The sequence below is a fragment of the Scyliorhinus torazame genome, chromosome 18 (assembly GCF_047496885.1).
Source record: "Scyliorhinus torazame isolate Kashiwa2021f chromosome 18, sScyTor2.1, whole genome shotgun sequence".
Classification (NCBI taxonomy): domain Eukaryota; kingdom Metazoa; phylum Chordata; class Chondrichthyes; order Carcharhiniformes; family Scyliorhinidae; genus Scyliorhinus; species Scyliorhinus torazame.
In genome coordinates this window covers 39,834,756-39,855,727 of record NC_092724.1, presented here as the reverse complement: position 1 = coordinate 39,855,727, position 20,972 = coordinate 39,834,756, and the positions used below count along the sequence as shown (strand labels likewise).

General features: G+C 43.3%; 1 protein-coding gene across 7 annotated transcripts; it reads left to right on the top strand.

Annotated features, from left to right (window-relative positions):
• The first annotated feature begins 1,028 nt into the window (after nt 1–1,028).
• On the top strand, nt 1,029–20,728 carry LOC140395150 (CDC42 small effector protein 2-like). Of its 7 annotated transcripts, none has more exons than XM_072482636.1 (6): nt 1,029–1,203; nt 1,531–1,624; nt 4,831–5,119; nt 5,586–5,690; nt 15,190–15,334; nt 18,525–20,728. In XM_072482636.1, the coding sequence occupies exons 3-5, from the start codon at nt 5,066–5,068 to the stop codon at nt 15,289–15,291; spliced, it is 261 nt and encodes an 86-aa protein (XP_072338737.1). In that variant the 5' UTR covers nt 1,029–1,203; nt 1,531–1,624; nt 4,831–5,065; the 3' UTR covers nt 15,292–15,334; nt 18,525–20,728. The 7 variants fall into 7 exon arrangements, with proteins under 7 accessions (XP_072338737.1, XP_072338733.1, XP_072338730.1 ...); XM_072482632.1 differs by having other exon boundaries at nt 1,031–1,203; nt 1,531–1,612; nt 15,190–15,322; XM_072482629.1 differs by having other exon boundaries at nt 1,031–1,203; nt 15,190–15,322.
• The last annotated feature ends 244 nt before the right edge of the window (nt 20,729–20,972 follow it).

The following is a 20,972-nucleotide window of genomic DNA, read 5'->3' as shown; positions in this document are numbered from 1 at the left end:
GGAACCAGATGATGCAGCACTTCGGTTTGACCAAAATGTCCACCATGCCCCCCATCTGCTACCATAGGTTCGCACTAGTCATGCTTGTTGCCACTTTTAAGAGGTGGAGACAGGACGAGGGGACACTGACGGTCATGAATTTTTACACTGAGGACAGAGTAGTGACCCTAGAGGAACTGACTGAGAGACTGGAGCTACCTAACGGAAACAAACTCTGACATCTACCGGTCAAGAACTTTCTCCTCAGGAAATGACAGCTTACCCTCGGACCCTGAGAAACACAATGCTTCAGGAATTACTGAACGTGAACAGTATGGGGAGGGGTACTGCGGGGACCTGTACGGATGACTGTTAGAAAGGACTGACCACTGGACGAAGCACAAGAAAAATGGAAGAGCTAGGGATGGAAAGAATGGGATTCTGGAGCGAAGCACTGAACAGGACCAACTACACTTCCTCATGAAAGTGGTGCACGGAGCGCACCTAACATGAACCCGAATGAGCTGGTTCTTCCTGGAGGGGGAGGACAGATGTGAACGGTGCCAGGGAGGCCTGACCAACCACATCCACATGTTCTGGGCATGTCCCAGACTTGTTATGTTTTGGACAGCCTTCTTCGAGGCCAAGTCCAAGGTTGTGGGGATGAGGATAGAGACATGCTCAAGAGTGGCAGGCTTCGAGTATTGGACCAGCCAGAACTATTCACAGGGAAGAGGGCCAACGCCCTTGCCTCAGCTTCCCCAATTGCCTGCCGGCGAATCCTGCTCGGCTGGCGATCTGCAGCACCACACACAGCTGCAGACTGGCTGGCAAACCTGTTGGAATTCCTCCATCGGGAGATCAAATTCATTATCCGAGGGTGAGAAGATGGCTTCCACAAAACGTGGCGGCCATTCACCAACTTGTTCCAAGACCTGTTCTAGGTCAACTGCCAAGAGGAGGGGGAAACGCATGGGAGCCAACGAGGCTGCAAACAGAAAGGGAAGAGGGGCGGGGGCAAAGAGAGAAGGGGTGGGGGCTGGAAAATGGGGGAGGAGTTATGACCGCTTGAGAGAGTCGCTATGTAAATGCACACGGCGGGCTGCTAGGAGGACGAGATTGAGGAGCAGCCAGTGTGAGTGACATTTGGGTCCCCTGACCTCAGCGCCGGCAGTTTGGGATTGGGCGGACAGACGGCGGCGGCGGCCCTGGCAGACTCTGCAGGTTTGACTCTCACTCGGTTCGGCTCCGGAATTGAGCGTCCGCTCCGGCGCAACCTATTGTGATGGTGGGCGGGAGACGGTTGGTGGTGATTGACGGGGTGGGTACGGCCAATCAGGATCAGGCGCGCTGGCGTGCGGGTCCTCTATTGGTGCGTTGTTGCTAGGGGGCGGGCGCTGGCGAGGCGGCAGCAGGGTAGGTTGAGGAGACCGTCAGCCGGGCCGGGTTGGGCCTGTCTCTCCTGGGCTGGCAGGGCGGTGAGTGTGAGCGGATTGTCATTGTGCGGGGTGTATATAATTACAGTGTCTCTTATCTACACCTGTTAAATAGGAAATCCGGATAGTTTGACAACTGAGGTCTGATAGAGTGCGAGAGCAATGATAAATTCCTGGCTGCACATCAGAAGCACCGAGTAAGAAATCAGGTCTCTGTTGAATTGTGATTCAATTAAGTTTTGACAGATTTGCGTTAGACTGGTCTTTTATATTTATGTATGAAGATGTTTCCCAATGGATGATATGGCATTCTTTCCTCCACTTTTTTTTTTTGCCCCGTTTTCCTTTATAAGACATAAGACATCTTCTGTTTCAGCTTCCAGCATCCGCAGTATTTTGCTCATTTTCCAGATATTTTCTTCTTGTAGAGTATGCGTTTCACGGTCACTTTGGTAGCATTTACGTACCACCTCCTGTTTGAATTCTTGTGTAAGCCTTAGTTGGGTATCAAACAATGCAAGGTGCATTACAGTGGGGATGCATCCAATTTGCATAGACATTACGTGGCTGGCTACCCTTTCCTCCCCTGACCTGCCTCAACCCCTTCCAAAGCTACAGGGACTAACTAAGTCCCTGCCAGGTCTTGAGCTGAGGTAGTATTTGTAGAAAACTTGGATTAATTAATTAGAGAATGCTCATGGTCTGCTTCATGAATGCAGTGCTGCATGATGGAAAGATACAAAACCCTCAGAAAGGCATGGTATTATGCCATGTTCTAAAGTAATCAGGTGTGATCTTGTTTCTCAGTAGAGATGACTGAATCCGTGACTCAAATTGGATCAGGCTGTGTCCTCAGTAAATTTGAACCCCGGAGGATATTCAACCTGTGTCTGGATCAGTGAAAGTATTGCCCACAGTGGAATCAGTAAAAATTTGCTTTAAAAAATTTGGTTTAAGTTAATTAGAATTTGGAACATTGCACAACCATCTCAAAAGAAAAGTACATCCCTGTCTGCATCTTAGAAGCAAGGACACAAGTTGCTGATGGAACTATCTTGTATTTCAAATGTTTTCTGTTTTTCACTCCCTGCACTTTTATTTTATCTCAAAATTCAGTTCATTTTGTGCACATTCCTCATCTCCATGGTAACAAAACTCCACAAGAGTGAAAATCCTCTTGAATCACGATAAGGGTCTCATCCAAACTGACCCTTTTTTCATTAGGTGTTTATGGACCAGTTTATATTTTAATTCCTCGTATGGCATTTTGTTTGGAAAATCTCACTCACTAACGCACTGCCATAGAAGAGATCACAATATGCACAGGATATCGATTTCTACTTGGCATACAGTTTAAATACCATAATCCCTGTGCCTTCTAGCTTCAGTCAGCTTTTTATAAATGCACAGATGTCCTCACAAGTATACGCAACACTAGAAATTTCCAGAGCTTTCCCGATGACTCAGTGAGTTTATTTAGTGAGTACCTAAGTCACACACAAAGCTTTCCGATTCCTTTCACAGTCTGTTTGGTTACCTGATCTCCAGCATAAATGCAATAAGGGTACTATGACTGACCGTATCATTCATCAATTATGTAGGGGGGAAAGAGCCATAGTTTTGTTACCTAATCACTGTCACAAACCAGTGGTTCCTGCTGCAGTAAGGAGGAGTGATTGTTCCAATGGGACATTATCCCAGTATAGAGAGGTGACCATCCCTGTAGGACAGTATCCAATGGCTTCAACGTCCTCATTGGAGAAAATTGGTGAAAAATATCGAAAGAAGAATCGCTTTCAGATGACTTAGGCAAAACTAGTGGGGGGTTTTAAAACTCAAAATTCCCCGTTTTCAGTTTTCATGTGGTGTTATAGAATACAGTGTTGCTAGTGTGAAATGACCCAATAATCCGGTTATGATCTAACAGACTAGAAATGTTTTCCAATGACTTCAGAATGGTGGAGTCTCAGATTGTATTAAAACTTTATTCTATTTTAATTTTACTGGAGCAGCTGACTGAGTATGATTCAGCAACAGAATCAGCTAAACTGGAACTAGCTTTGTGTGGAGTTACAGATTAGGTATAAAAGGGTTGAAGAATCTCCAGTTATAGTGTCCTGGGTTTTACACGATGAACTGTATGGTCCAACCACTAAATGTACCTTTACTGAAGATATAGTTTTAGTTCAATGTTCCAACATTTACCACAATGTCTGACTAACTGGGTAATGCCTACTTTGTAGAGACACTGACACACACTGTGAATGTCTGAGTCATGGGGTAAGCTACCAAAATATTTCCCAGTGGAAAGTGCTGCTTCCCATGGTTTGCGCAAACAGATAAAAATCCAACTGCCTAGCAGAACACCAGAGTCCTGTTCGACAGTCAAGAGGGACACCATCCATTTAAAACTGTTGGCTGTGCTGCATATTTAGGTGAGAGTATTGCTGTGGAGAGGCTGGGAGCGAGTTGTAGGGGTAGATGCTTACATGGTGCATTTTTCTGACATTGATGCTCTTCAGAGAAGTTTGACAGAATTCATAAGTAAGATGACTATTTAAACTTTGCTCACAGTTTTTATATATTTAGATTTTCTCTTCCTGTGCCAATTTTATTCTTTGCTGAAGGAGTAGCTCTCTCAGGGTTTGGTTGCTGAGCACTGTCGACACTCACTGTCGTTCGGTCCTGTATGTGCTGACTCTCACTGAGGTTTTTGTTCCCTGGGTATTGACTCACCTTGGCATTTGGGTATCCCATGTGCTGATTTTCAGTGGGGTTCAGGATCCCCATGTGCTGGCTCTCGCTGGCGGTTAGGTTTCCTGAATACTAACTCTGACTGGGATAGGAGTTCCCCATATGCTGACTCTTAAGTAGGAGGACAAGTTCCCTAGAAATTAAATATCCCTGATGTTTGGCTCCCCTGGGTTCCATCTCACACTTGGGTTTGGCCTCCATGGGCGCTGACTCTTGCTTAGGCAGAATCCCTAGTCACTGATTCTTGTAGCATGGGAACTTCCGAACCGAGCCAACATCACACACGGTCATCCTGGAGCGATCAGTCGTTAGTAATCAGGAGTCAGATTATTTTTCATCTTCCTTATTTTGCAAGCAACGAGGCCAATTATACCTCTTTTCCCCATCCAGCCCCGGACCTCTGCCAGCTCAAATCAGCGAGCTAAACACAACTAAGATTGAAGTTTGGACCTTGTTGCACTATTTTAATTGGATAATCACTGGATATGCTCTGTAATCCACCATGAGAATTGTATTTTCTGTTTTTAAAGTTAATTAAAAGCTGCATTGTGTTCATTGCTTGGAAGCTGGGGAGCCTCAGTGATGGCTCACTACTTGGTCCAAAATAAATGAAAAATATAAAACCAGTTCTCTGATTCAAACATAAATTGTGTTTCTGCAGCTTGGTTCAGGCAGCACTGGCTATGCAATAAGCTAATGCAACATTTGTAGGAGAAACCATTTCACAGGAAGACTGATCATCAACTGCTAGATTCCTGAATTCTAGATTGACGGCACAAGTACCTGAAGCGGAGTGTCTTGTTACATTCACGTTGCACGCCCAGGTTTCTTTAGAGACTGCTAACGTAGCCCCAGTGATCCTGGATTTGTCAAACACGGCAAACTAATTTGTAACAATGAGTGAATTCTGGTTATGTTTTAACTGCTGCATTGCAGAACAACCACAGCCAGTGAGTATGCTTTTTAAATGAACAAATCTCATAATTTTAACTGTTTATTGAATTTATTATTGTACAGAGCCATACTGTTGGATTTCAGTGGTTTGTTATATACTTACTAAAGAGAAGGGGCAGGGATTAGAATGGAATATCTTCTCTTCCTTTTGGATTTCTGGGAACTGATATCGCATTTGTGTTTTATTGAGTAGGGTGGGAAATTAGTGAAATAATCATCTAAAATACATGCAATGTCTGTGATGCTTGGTTCCTCTTTAAAGTATTTTCTACAGGGATTGCACTGATTGCACACTATTTATGTTGAGATGGAGTATAACTTTCATCATGAGAATGCCTCCAGTGGCTGCTTGTATTAACAAATCTGTTGGATAATCTCTGCGATGTCATCACTACAATTGACATATCCATGTGTTATCGTAGTACAGGATCTCACTCCTGATCTTGGTGCCTCTTTTGACAGAAAAGACGGAGGCGAATAGATAGAAGTATGATTGGAGAGCCAACAAATTTTGTTCACACATCTCACATGGGGGCCGGAGATATGTTCGGGGATCGAATGAACTCTGTAAGTGCCTATAAAATATTTTGTATGGGTATTAAATCTTCTTTGGTGTCTGCCTCATTATTTGCTTTGTTATAGCTTTGGAACTGGAGGGGGGCTGAGAGGGTGAGCAGGCAGGAGCAAGCCACATGAGGTTGACTACAGTGATGCTTCATGCCTGCCTGTCTTGTAGGTCAGCACACTACTATTAGTGAGGTTAGAAATTCATTGTGCGAGGAGACTGCAGACGCCAAAATAAGTTTTATTTTAATGTTGCAGTACAAGGAAGTTCAGCTGTTGATTCTTGTGTTAACCACTGGGTTCAACGGCTCGAATTCAAGATACAAAAAACTTTTGTCACATTTTGTCAAATAAACCAGGATATAAATGGCCCATTTAGTGTTAATGACATTCATACTCTGTTCAAGCCTTCTCCTGTTCTAAGTATCTCTTCCCATCCTGACCCCATATCCCTCCATCACATCTCACTCCAATGTTTCAGTGTTATGTGCTTCACCCACTCCATGGGGCAGCATGTTTCACCACTGTGTAAATAACATCCTCTCAAATTCTATATTTGCTTTGTTAGTCACCCTGATCCACTTTGTCTGGACTCTCTTCTGAGTTTCTCTCTCCACCATCTTGAACCGCTTCACTGAACCCCCTTAAAGACAACTATCAGGCTCTTAATGTTCTATTTGCAGAGACCAAATTCTAAACTGCATATAATCTTCTCTAATAGTCATTCTGGTAACATTCTTATAATTATTTTCTGTACTTTATCCAGTTTTTAAATATCCTTTCTGTAGTATGAGATGACACTGCACAACGGCAGACTTTGTTTTTTTAATTTAGAGTGCCCGTGAGACAGCAGTGCTAACCACTGCGCCACCATGCTGCCCGTACAATAGCAGACTTAAGTATGTTATCACCAAGGTTCTATATAAATTAAACACTAGCTCCCTGTTTTCGTAATCTATTCCTCGAGAAATGAACCCTAGTTCTTTGTACTCTATGGCCTTAACAACGTGTTTTGTTACTTTTTGAGTTTGTGCATATAGTTACCAGATTTGTTTGCTCCTCCACCCCATTTAGTTTCTCCACTTTTAAGGAATAAAAGGTCTTCCTATTCTTGCTAACAAAGTGAATGAACTCACACTTGCTACATTGAATTTAATTTCTGTTTTAGCCACCCAGTTTACAAGCCTTTTTATGTCTTTATTTGGTGCGGCTTTATTCCCCCATTGCATACCGTCCACAAATGTTGACACATTTCTTTGTCAAAATGATTTAGATTTAAGTGTCTGATGAAAGCAATGGTCTCAGCATGTCCCCTGCGGGCCAGCACATCTCCCTTGCTGCTAATCTGAAACAGTTCCCCTGGCTCCTTGTGTTTTAAAATTATCTTTCAATTCATTCTGCCACCTGATTCTTGACTCCACATGCCATGATCCTTGTAATGAATTCTCTCATGTGGCACCTTTTTGAAGACCTTTTGAAAATCCATGTATACCACATCCACTGCATTGCCCTTGTCTACTATTTCTGTTATTTCTTTAAAAGGTTAATAAGGTTTGTGTAGCATTACCTTTCATTATATTTTCTGTCTAATGATGTAACAAAACATCAATAATATTAAACTAATTTGTCTGTAGTTCCCCAGTTTTATTTCCCTTTTGAAGATAGGAGTTACATTTGCTGTCCACTAGTTATTTGCCACTATTTCTTCGAATTCTACAGAATCTTTATAGAAGCTATGGTGTTTCTGTTGCCTCCTCCCTAGTCCCATTGCCTATACATGGGTTCAATCCATCTATACCAAGCACTTGACCTGCTTAGGTTTGGCTAGTTTGTCTATTTCTTTCCTCACATCTTAACTGGTGCAGTATCTATCTTGACTCCTTTTTGTTTTATAAATTTAGAGTACCCAATTCATTTTTTCCAATGAAGGGGCAATTTAGCATGGCCAATCTACCTAGCCTGCACATCTTTGGGTTGTGGGGGCGAAACCCACGCAAACACTGGGAGAATGTGCAAACTCCACACGGACAGTGACCCAGAGCCGGGATCGAACCTGGGACCTCGGTGCCATGATTGACCGCACCATTCTCCTCCAAAGTCTCTGCTGTTGTTCAGCTGGGTGCGAGTGCTCTTGCTAGGATCCATTCACAATCTGTCTATTTGTAGCCAGAATATCACCTGCTGCGGCTTCTGTTCCTGCTCCCACACTATCATCATTGGTATGCCCCAAGAATCTTTGCTTGGTCCCTTCCTATTTCTCATCTATGTGTTGCTCCTCTGCAACATCATTGGAAAACTCAGCTTTAGTTTCTACATGTATGCTGACTACATCGAACTCACCAATTTGCTTGACTTCCCTCACTATTGCCAAATTATCTGACTGCGTATCCCTCATCCAGTACTGTATAATTGTACATTTAAATATATGTTTATATGTTAAGAACGGTAAACATGATTTCAGTTTCATTAGATTTTATTTATAAATCTTGGTGCCTGGGAGTCAGGATAGACTTGTGACTAAAAGGTTTCAGGTCTTTTGGGTTTCTTTGTATACATACACTTTTAATGAGGTCTTACAACCCCCAAAGTTAAAGAGAAGGGTTGAAAGGGGTTTAAAGCTTGGTGATTCGAGGAAAAAAAGCAGAAAACTGTTGCTGAGCGACAGTGCTCCAGTAACAGACAGAAAAGACAGGAACTGAGAGAGGGGCTATTCAGTGTGCATAGGGAGAGAAGATAGGGGTTTTTAAGCTCTCCAAAAAGAAAACTGCAAGGTTGGTGGGACTGTAGTTCACTGAATATTCAGTTAGACTCAGTGATGGGTAGCATGGTGGCGCAGTAGTTAGCATTGCTGTCTCATGGCGCCGAGATCACTGTCCGTGTGGAATTTGCACATTCTCCCCGTGTTTGCGTGGGTTTCGTCCTCACAACCCAAAAAAATGTGCAGGCTAGGTGGATTGGTCATGCTAAATTGCCGCTTAATTGGAAAAAATGAATTGTGCTCTCTATTTGAGACAAAAAAAAGAGGACTCTGTGATCAGTTTAACGGAAGACTAGTTTAGGGAATTCATTTTTTTGCTCTGCAATTGAAGAAACAATGAGTTTAGAGTGCAATTTTGAGTGTCTCTGAGAGAGATACGAGTTGGATGAGAAGCAACAAGTGAATGCTTAGGAATTCACTGGAGGAAACCCATGTGCAATTGTGCCAGTTCCAACCGAGAAGCCTCTATCAAGCTAGTGGTAATTATTGACTGATGTATTACTGGGGCAAAGGAATAGTGGGAATTTGAATCATCATCTTGTGTTTGTATTGAGATCTTTCCAACCATTTTGTCTGGTGTAATAGTGTTAATGTTTCTAATTTTAATAAATATTATATAATTTGTATAGACATTTATCAGCAGATGCCTGTGGATTATGTTAGTAATTTATTGATTTTTGAACTCTTGAAAGTCCAGTAATATTACCCAAGGCAAAACCTCTGTCACTTTAGATGGGGGATGCCACATGACTTCTCAAATTCTTCCACTCTGTTGTGGAAATCCAAGAAAATTCAGAAACAAGACTGCTTTCTGAAAACAAAGATGTTTCTGGATAGCTGTTTCAGAGTTTGCACATTCTCTCTGTACAGAACTGTCACAGCCAACAAAAACTAATCTCAGCATCTCCTCATAAATATCCATTTTCCATTCATTTTCAATTCAATTGTCTCCAACACTTCTTTGAACTCTACCTTTCCAGAATATGAAAATCTTTAATATTTTCCTCTTGTCTCCTTTTTCTGTTCAAATAAAATTTAATAACCGTCTCTTATTTACTCATGAAACTTTTGTAAGTTGTAGAATTCTATACGCCGCATTGAAATTTAACAGCTGAAAAGCCAAGTCCATATGTATCTCCTAGTGCAAATGTGTAAACCTAACCTATTTACTTATAAATACATTTAACCATGGCTTCTTATTACAGATGTATGCTAGTACCTTCACCCCTTTTATCTCTCGACTCTTTCAGACATGTTGTCAATGATGTTGCTCTATTAATAATGTTGGTGAACCACAAGCCTTCCCTTATATCGATCAAATGACCACACAATCAGTTAGTTAGTTCAAAAGATGGTTTATTTACATACACAAGAATTATCTCGACATGCAAACACAATATCTACTACGAGTTACATTACACCTATCAGTTACAATAACCTATACTTAACTTCAGGGCGACCGGCACTGCAAATGGATAAGGCCTTTATCTGAATTTCACTTGGCTGGTTCGAAGAAAGTGGCTCTGTCTCTGCTGGGCTCATCCGTCAGGTAGCGATCGTTGGTCTTGAACTTAGCTGGCTGTTCCTGCTGCAATTGGGTTGGCACAGGCCGGATCCAAAAGAGACAGAACACATGGGTGTGCCCTCTTATCCCTCGGGGACTTTGCACTCTTTGGGGCGGTCCTTAACCTTGGACCCAATAGTTCGACCGGGCTCTGATCACTGTCTTCGATTTCGGCCAATAAAGGAGCGGGTGCCTTGCGGTCATTGACCTTGGCAGTTGGGCTTTCTGAGTAAAGGGAGGGACGCCGATCAGTCTGTGGCTGCACCGGTTGCTTGATTGGAGTTCTATTGTCCTAGGAAAATGGGCCATTGAAATGCAAACAAGTGGGGGTTTTGATCAGGCCTGGTTACCTGTGTTTCAGATACACATAGGCTCTGTGTCTGTCTGAGTCCTGGGTTGGCCATAATTCCCATGGTCCTTTGCAGGTGGCCATCTTAGATGGCTGCACTATTAACCTTTCCACAGCTTAATTAAATAATTCACACACGAGTGCGTGAGGACACACACACACACACACAACCTCCTTTACAGAATAGCACCTTATTCCTCAAAAATATTTAAAAGAAAATTCATCCTTACAGTTTTTATGGAAGGAGTTACAAAAATAGCTCCTAGAAATACTAGAAAATTAAGGATTAGTGAGAATGAGAAACTGAAAGAAATTAGTATTAGTAGAAAAGAGTACTCGAGAAAGTAATGGGAGTGAAAGTTGATAAATTCCCTGAACCCAATGATAGACATCTCAGAATGTTGAAAGAGGTAGCTGTAGAGATAGTGAATGCGTTGGTGGTTATTTTCCAAACTTTTATAGATTCTGGAATGGTTTTTTCAGATTCAAAGCTTTTTGTCTTACTCTCTTCAGGATATTTGCAAGAATACCAAATGTAAAGGGAACAACCACAGCTGTTTGCCTGGCATCAGTAATAAGGAAAATGCTAAAATCTATTTTGAAGGATGTGATAACTGGACACTTGGAAAATAATGTTAGGATTGGGCAGTGTCAACATGAACTTATAAAAGGGAAATTTGACAAACCTAATAGTGTTTTAGAGGATGTAACTAGCAGTCCTTATAAGGGGAACCGGTGGATATGGTGTATTTGGATTTTCTGAAGCCTTTTTGATAAGGTCTCATGCAAGAGTTTAGGAACTGAAACAAGAGCGAGTGCATGGGATTGGAGTAATACACTGGCATGGATTGAGAATTGGTTAATGGACAGAAAACAGAGAGTCATAATAAACTGGTCTTTCTCAGCTTGGCAGGCTGTGACTAGTGGGATACCACAAGGATCAGTGCCTTGGGGCCCCAAGTGTTCACAATCTACATCAATGTTTTGGATGTGGGGGCCAAATGTAAGATTTCCAGCTTTGCTGATGACACAAAACTAGGTGGCAATGTGAGTTTTGAGGAGGATGCAAAGAGGCTTCACAAGGATTTCAACAGGCTTAGTGAGTGGGCATGAACATGGCAGATAGAATAGTCATAGAGTTTTACAGCACAGAAGGATTTAGATGAGCATTTGAAATATAGCATATAAGGCTACAGAGCAACTGCTGGAATATAATGTGAAAAAATGTACAGTTATCCACTTTGGTAGGATAAAAGATTTAAGGGCGCGATTCTCCCCAAAAAAGTTTGAAGTTCATTTGTGGCGGATTTTTCAGGGAGCTTCCTGCCGACTGCTGGCGAGTTCCCCACCGCTATTGAATGACACTTCGTCACTTTTGTGGGCCCTGAAGAGTTTCTCACTGGTTTAGGCCACACTTCTAATTTTCTTTTAGCACTGGGAAGCTGAACTCCGAGATTGGGCTGCCATTTTCTAAGGGTGCCCTGATCTCTAAGTGAGCTTGTGGATCCCCAACACCCCCGCCCCCCCGACCCATGGACATTGTCACCCCCCCACATACATGGACACTACCTACGCCCCAAGTGAGGACTCTGGGGCCCTCTCTCTTCAGGCCCCCACAAGCCCCCTTACAGCACCCCTCCCTTCCAGGACCCCCACCCGTCACCTCCCTCCAACCTCGCGGAGGCCCCTACTTACCTGCCCTGCACTTCCCCACCCTTCAAACCCCTTCTCCGCCCTCATTTCATGGGCATGGCCCCCTCAGCCCCTGACCATTGGCAGTGCCACTCGGGCACCCTTGCTGTGCTACCCTGGCACCCAGGCAGTGCTCTTGCCAGCTTGGCAGTGTCATCCGGGCACCTTGTCTGTGCCGAGATGGCAATGCCAAGGTGCCGGCTGGGCAGTGCCAAGGTGCCCACGTTCCAGAGGAAGGGCCGGGGAGTTACCCTGACCACCCAAGGGTCTCCGATGGCCTGAGAGACCCCTCTGGTGCCGTTCCACCTGGTCCACGTTTGTGTGGACCAATAATGATCGGCACCCGGCTGCAGCTTCCCTGGGGAGGCCGCGGAATCGAGGGAGGCTGGTGGATCCCGGGCAGGTAGGTCATCAGTAGGTTTATGACCTCCATCCGTGAGCGTGTGTGACCCCCACACCTCCACCCATGGGTAATGTTACCCCCCACACAGATGGGCACTACCCCACACTCGCCAAGTGAGGATACCCCCCCTCTGGGTGTCCCTCCTTGCCAGGCCCCTGAATGCCCACTTACATGTCCCTCCCCTTCCATGACCCCCACCATTAACCCCCCCCCCCCAAAACCTCCCAGAGGCCCCTACGTACATGCCCTGCACAGTTAGGACTAAGATAAGGAGAAAACTCTTTGGTCAGACAGTGGTGAGTCTTTGGAATTCTCTACACCCAGAAGGCTGTGAAGGTTCGATCATTGAGCATGTTGAAGAGAGAAATCAATAGATTTTTAGAGTAAAGACATCAAGGCACATGGGGAAATGGCGTTGAGGTAAAAGATCAGCTATGATCTCATTGAATGGCAGAGCACAGCTGAGGGGCCGAATAGCCTACTCCTCCTGTTCCCTATGTACCTTCTGCTTTCTATCTTAACTTGCACCAAGTCCTGTTCACCTATCATTCCTGTGCTCACTGACCTACATTGACTCCCAGTCCAGCAATGTCTTGATTTTAAAATTCTCATCCTTGTTTTCAAATCCCTCCAGGGCCTCACCCCTGTCTATCTTTGTAACTTCCTCCACTCCACACCACTCCCAAGATATCTGCACACACTTAGTTCTGTTATCTTCATAATTTCTACTTCCTCCCTATGAATTATTAACTTCAGTTTCCCTGTTTGTCACTGATGTCGTGTTGGTACACGGTTAATCTAACATTCTGTTATTTTTATTACCTCTGTTTATTTCTGTCAGGCATTTTATTGTTACTTTACATAACTTTTTCAATTCCCTGAGTATTGTTATCTTTATCTTTTTATAGACTGATCTTTACTCTCATCACTGTTTTTATCCTTCCTTTAAATTATTATTATACCTGCTTGAACCTTTCTCGCCCCTCCTTTATTAGTTTGTAGTCCTGTCAACAAACATTTTTATACTTTCTGTAATATGTATTAGAATATAAACGATTTCTTTGTTCTTTTAGAAGATTGTAGTTTAGTCGGGCAGCATGGTCGGCACGGGCTTGGCGGGCCAAAGGGCCTGTTCCTGTGCTGTACATTTCTTTGTTCTTTGTTCTTTGATCCAGGGCAAATACCACCAACATCAATTTGCACTTTTAATGTAGCAAAACTACCTAAAATGGATTCACAAAGGAATGCAGAAAAACTAGCTAAAGAAGAAGACATTAGTAAAGGTGACTTAAAGCTTGGTCAAAGAGAGGGGTTTTAAGGAAGGTCCTTTAAAAAAGAAAGTTGGGGCGACAATTCTAATTCTAGAATGGGGACTTCAAGCCAGCTGAAGACTTGGCTGTCAATGATGGGACGAAGGGAGGAGGGTGATGTGTAAAAGGTTGGAGTCCCAGCAACTGAATCTGTGCAGCAAGGGAAACAATCACATCCCTCACTGCATCCACCAAAGATGGAGGTGGAGCTTTGTAGTCTTGCTGTCACCTACAGATCATGTATCAAAAAGAGGAACAGATGAAAGGTTCTGATATTGCAGTACAGCCCCTCTCGGTTTTCAGGCCATAAGGATGTAGGCACTGTACTGGTACAGGGGGAATGAAACTTGTCCTAAAATGTTGTAATGGCTCCACCTAGCTGTGGTAATGCAAACTATCAGATTTATAATTAAAATGTCAAGTTAAAATGGGTTTTCTGTCCTATTTTCCTCCCCTCCCCCTTCCCCTAAGGTATTGATGTTGGGTTACACTTCCAGCGCTGCCTAACTGGCAGGTCTTCATGTGTGAGTTCCAAGCATTAGTATTGTCTGTTGAGCTCTTGAGAAGATCCCACACACAACCTGATATCACAAGGGTCTGAGGAGGCCAATCATTTTTTAAATATAAATTAAGAGTACCTAATTCTTTTTTTTTTCCAATTAAGGGGCAATTTAGTATGGCCAAACTACCTACTCTGCATTTCTTTGGGTTGTGGGGGTGAGACCACACAAACACTGGGAGAATGTGCAAACTCCACATGGACAGTGACCCGGGGCCGGGATCAAACCCGGTCCTCAGCATCGTGAGGCAGCAGTGCTAACCACCGTGCCGCCTTGAGGCCGATCAGTTTTGAAAGACTAATTGTTTTCATGTCAAGTCTACAGCCTCTCAACTAACATACAGGCCGTGGACTGAACCTGGTACCTCTATCTTTGCCCTGTCATTTACAGTAGAAAGTGCTACTAAATGAGAGATCAACTGATTGACTTGCTATAGAAATGACAACTCATGATGCTCGCCCTGAGGGAGCTAGTGACAGAGGTCTGAGACTTTGAGCATTGGTAGTTTATAAAAAGATAAACATTTTCAAAAAATGTTTGCATTTTGAACAAGCAAAAGAGAAAGAGTGCAGTGTTCATGAGGAATGAGTGCAATGTCCAAAGATGTGCACGTTAGGTGGATTGGCCATGTTAAATTGCCCTTCGTGTCCAAAAAGGTTAGGTGGGATCACTGGGTTGAGGGGATAGTGTGACGGTGTGGGTTTAAGTAGGGTGTTCGTTCCAAGGACCGGTACACACTTGATGTGTCGAATGGCCTCCTTCTGCACTGTAAATTCTATGAATTGGAATGAGAACTACAGGTGGGTGAGTTTTGACAGTACTGTATTACATTAACCTGATCTTCCATACTAATCTTCCTGTCACAGGTGATTGATGTACATGGTCAAATGCAGTCTAAGGGTGGCTACAGTGACACAGTGCCAATTAGTATTCAAACAATGCAGCTTATCGATACGACAGCAGCATAGCGTCACCTGGCTAACGAATAACATAACTCAGGTAAATCCATTAGTAAGTATCACTGTTACTGTGCTACTGATTATAAACTCGAGTCACTATTAACATGGTGCTGAGTTACAGAACTCTGGGAAAATCCATTAATAAAAGTCACTTTTACTGTGGTACTAAGTTTAGAAAAACACAGGAAACCCATTAATAAATATCACCATCTACTTAAATAGCAGTTCTACTCTTTTCTCAACTTCACTGCTCAAAGCACTGACTCTTGCAATTCATCAGGCACGAGCCACTCACCTGAATGTCCATCCTCCACGAGTCTACAATGAGTCTTGGCAAAGTATTAAACCATGGAGGGCATTGCAGTTAAGTCTCATTCTGTCCTTGACCTTCACACACAATGCACTTTGCAGCTAACTAAAGACCTGACTGATTTTCTCCTCCCTGACTCCATGACTGAAAACACACTTGGTACAACCCAGAAGACAGACTTGGGCCCTTTTTAGCCTCAATACTCTGCACTGAGAGTCTTTCCCAGGTCGGAGACAAAAAGGAAGACGTGTAAGGCCCAAACAAGCCTGAAAATATTTCTTTTATTTAAAAAAAACTTATTTGTTGCATTTATTAATTCTATTTTGCAGTTTTAAAATTACTTTGTCATGGTTGTTCTCCACTCTCCAACTACTTTGTTTATTTCCAGTGATCAATACCAGTAATCTTGCTTAACACACACACCTACAAATCTTAGCTCATCACAATTTATGATCATGCTTTGGTGTCAACACTTATCATTGTATATTGCCAGATTAACTTTATCCATTCAATTTTACTATGTCAGCTGGCACCGTGGTCAAAGGCTGTGACCACTAGATTGGTCTGTGGAGAATTTCTAAGTCCCCCAACTTCATTGGCAACTTCTCATTCACTGACCATGGTTAATTGCACAAGCAATTTATTAGTATATCATTAATATTCAGGTGCCATTGTACTAGTCCACATTATTTATCGTAAGAAGTCTTACAACACCAGGTTAAAAGTCCAACAGGTTTGTTTCGAATCACTAGCTTTCGGAGCACAGCTCCTTCCTCAGGTGAGTCAATCCGATTTTCCGAATCTACCCAGTCGAGTATATTTTTTATTATTATTGTTCTTGGTCCAGTGCAGCTGTGACTTTATCATTGCCTGACAAATTCCAAATCCATGTCTCGCTCCTTGCTTGTTGTGGTTATTAAAGTAATTACGTTAGGACACAATGGCTGGCAACTTTATTAAAAGGAATTTATTATTTCTGTTACATATTACAGAAAAAGTGACTTTTGTATTCCCTGATGGTTCCATGGGTTTATTCACTCATATTTGCTACAGTCAAGAAAATCGGGTTCCATTTCTGATCTGTGCAACTAGTTGATCACCGCTAACTGTTTTATAATTGGTCACAGCGTATCCAGGATAGGAAGAGGAAAATATCAGCTATTCCCCTCCTGATCGCTAAAATGACTCTGTAATACGCTTCTATTTGACTATGACCATAGTTGCTCCCACTATCTTTCTCCAACACCCCTTCTCCATTTTCCAGCTGAGTGGGAATGCCCTTGCTTGACATCGCTCTTATTCATCCAGTCTTAGCCTTTGAATCTCCTTTGTTTTACTCTATGGAGGCTCCACTGGGCCTCATAGATTATCATAGAATTTACAGTGCAGAAGGAGGCCATTCGGCCCATCGAGTCTGCACCGGCTCTTGGAAAGAGCAACCTACCCAAGGTCAACACCGCCACCCTATCCCCATAACCCAGTAACCCCACCCAACACGAAGGGCAATTTTGGACACTAAGGGCAATTTATCATGGTCAATCCACCTAACCTGCACATCTTTGGACTGTGGGAGGAAACCGGAGCACCAGGAGGAAACCCACGCACACATGGGGAGGATGTGGAGACTCCGCACAGCCAGTGACCCAAGCCGGAATCAAACCTGGGACCCTGGAGCTGTGAAGCAATTGTGCTATCCACAAGGCTACCGTGCTGCCCCTTGGTCTCCTCTTATTTCTTGTTTACATGCTGTCCCTCAGTGCCATCATCCAAAACCACAATGTCAGGTCCACACCTACACTGACAACACCTAATTCTACCTCACCACCATATTTCCTGACCCCTCCACTATTTCTATGATCTCCGAATACTTGACAATGATACTGTCCTGGATAAGACGACAATTTCTCCAGTTAAGCATTCTCAAGATCAAAGACATTGGCTTTGGCTCCTTCCACAAACTCCGTTCCGTCACGTTTCCTCCACAACCCTTTCTCTGGCCACTGTTTGGGGCTGTTTGCAACTTTGACATCCTGTATTTTCAATTGACATCCTGTGATAAGCTTCTGATCATATATCCTCTGCATCACCAATATCACCATTCCATAAAATCTCCCGACTCTGCCCTGCTATAGCCCTTCAGCTGCCGAAAGCCTCTTCTGTGCTTTTGTTACCTCCAGACTTGACTATTCCAGTCCTCTTCTGGTCGGTCACCCATATTCCACTCTACATAAACTTGTGCTCATCCGAAACTCTGCTGCTCATATACTAACCTGCACCAAGTTCTTTTTACTTGTCATCATGTGCTCGCTGGCCAACATTGAAACCAGGTCCACCAATGCCTTGATTTTAAAATTCTCATTGACATGTTCAACTCTCTTCACGGCCTCACCCCTCCCTGTCTCTGTAACTTCCTCCAGGATACAAGATTCTGGTAAATTATTTCAATTCTGACCCCTTGCGCACCTCCAAATTTATTTGGCTCTTAAAAATCTTTATCATTGACAGCTCTTGGTCACCAGTCCTTCTTTGTCTTTTGTTTCAAGTTTTGTCTGATTTTGCTCTTGCGTACTTTGGAGGTTTTATGTTATAAATGTAACTTGTTGTAACAAGTGACTCCCTCCTCTCTCTCTCTCTCTCTCTCTCTCTCTCTTCCCCCCCCCCCCCCACCACTTTTTTTTCCCCTGGAAAGTGCCTGTGTGATGACATCAGCTGAGGGTATTCTCCACGTTTTTCTCGTGTTTTTTAAGACAAAATCAGTATAATTCATCCCTTCCAGCAATATAATTCATCCTTTCTGGTTTGTGTGTGTTTTAAACATTTGTGTAACTTGCTGGTATCTGACCGATGTCTTAGCCAACAGGATGTGACTAGCAACTAAATAGCTGTATTTGACCATAATCTTAAAGTACATGTTGTTTCTCTTTTTTTCCAGATTACTCTGTCTTCCTTAAAGTATTTGTGATCCATTGCCTTCCCCTGTCAACTAAACCAAGGTGAAATCTGTGTTTTGAGTATTAAAGGATTCAACGTTGTGTTGAAAGTGGCCACATTCCTTCAAAGAGGAAACCATTGCTCGTGATGCCAGATGAAGTGTACAGAGAAACTGCTCTTGTATTCCCTGAATTGACTGACATTTGTTTTGACTAAGATTGCCTGAACCAATTAAATTGGAGGTGGCTTTTGTCCTTGAGCAATTGATTTTCTGATTTGCAATAAACCCCAAAGTCAAAGATTCCCACACACAATGGAGGATTACAGCTTTTCATCAGACTGCAAATTACTGTGTATCTGTGTTTTAGAATAATGTTTAATTGTTGTGTTCCATAGTTCTATTATATGGACAGACTTTCTTATGATGCTGTTTATGATCCTGGATTTTAGTGTGGAGTTGCAACTTGAGTGAGATGCAGGGGTTCAGGTGACCTGACGATCCCAACATCCATCTTTCTCCTCTTCATTCATGAAAGGGCTGACTCGGGCTGCACGGTGGCGCAGTGGTTAGCACTGCTGCCTCACAGCGCCAAAGACCTGGGTTCGATCCCGGCCCTGGCTCACTGTCCGTGTGGAGTTTGCACATTCTCCCCTGTCTGCGTGGGTCTCGCCCCCACAACCCAAAGATGTGCAGAATAGGTGGATTGGTCATGCTAAATTGCCCCTTAATTGGGTGGAAAAAAATTGGGTACTCTAAATTTATTTTCCTTAAATGAAAGAGCTGGCACCCGCTAGGCTACAGCTCCCCTGTTCCTGGAGTACACTTCCCCACATGCCAGTCACCCTATCCAGTTTTCCTGTGATTCAGTGAATGTTTGCAGACCATTGAATAGCATGGGGCATTCCAGCTCTTTGCCTTACATCCACATGTGGACTTTCGAGCAGGAATTACTGGATACAGGTCTTGAACGAATATGCTGATATTTCATCTCATCAGCACTGAGGACCAATGTAGCATAGCGGCTGTTGCCTTTTGCTCATTCTCAGCTGAGAAAGACTTAGTGTGGAGGAAGGCAATCCTGGCGCTCTAGTGTCTGTGGTGGAAAAGTGTAGGAATCCTCATTGTTTTACCAAATTGTTGCTGGGTTTGATGCTGTGTTCACAATAGAGTGTGTCGTTTACAAGAGTAGTGGTGTTGTAGTGGAATGTGGAACATGAATGGAGCCTCTGAACCTGCGCTGATACTGCTGCTCACTTTGAAAGGTGGAATGCAATTGCAGAGTGAAAAACACGCACAAGCTGGGTGAATACAACAACTACCCATGGAGTAAAAACTTCTTAGGTTGACTTTACGACAGTTTGCAGTTGGATAGCAGTTAACCTAACACTAGATTTACATTTGGCTGTGGTTGCTCTGGAGTATTATCATTTGATTGTTTTTTAAAACCACACGCAGTACCAGCTTTGGTGACTTGCTGTAAAACAAGCTGTGTACAAAGATTGGTACAGGAATCTTGTCATTTCTGAACTCATCTGCTTGCTAATTTGGCTTGAAAAGATCCTAGTAAACCCTCCCTTGCCCTCAATCTGGTCTGTGCCTCTCGCACTCTATTCAAGGGTCGTTCTGTTGTCTAGCAGCAGCAAAGCACTTGAATGATCAGCTTCTCCTTGGCTGGGAGTATGGCAATCATACTAAATCTCTGATTTCATAGAGGGTAAAACCATATGTGAGATAATAATGTCTCTTGGTCATGATAGGTTTACCGTAATTTACCAACCTCAAAACCAGACAGAATGAAGTGGAGCTAGGTAGAGAGACCGTGCGAGTGGAAGGGACCGGGTGGAGGTAGGGTATGCTTGGGATATCGGTGTGGGGTAGCGACTGGGATCATGATTTGAGTTGTGAGCTTTGCTTTGCTGATGGATGTAAACTCATTAACAAAATAATCAGTGTCTGCACATTAAAAGTGAATGGATGTCTATTTTTAAAATGTTGATGTTTTTTTATCTGGTGCACATGTGAGAAATGTTCAGACTGGTGACTGTGGGTAAGATTGCATTGTGTATAAGTTCTGCTTTTGTAATTTTAATTGGATCTAAGTGAGGCTCCCTACTGGCTTATGGATTTTAAATGACTTTTTTTCCTTCAGCTGTTAAAATCTTGACGGTCCGATAATAAACATAAAGCCAGAATATCACACAGAATTTGGATCCATTTATTTACATAAAGATCTGTACTTGCTCCAGGGAGTGGACACCAGATTAAGGCCGGAATTTACCAGCCGTTCATGCTGGCGGGATATTCTGGTCTCGCCGACAGTGCAACCCCGCCTCGAGTTTACCAGCGATGAAGGGTGCATTCAACGAGAAATCCCATTGACAACGGCAGGACCAGAAGATCCCACTGGCGGGGCACTTCTGTCAAAAAACACATGGCAGGTTGCGCAAA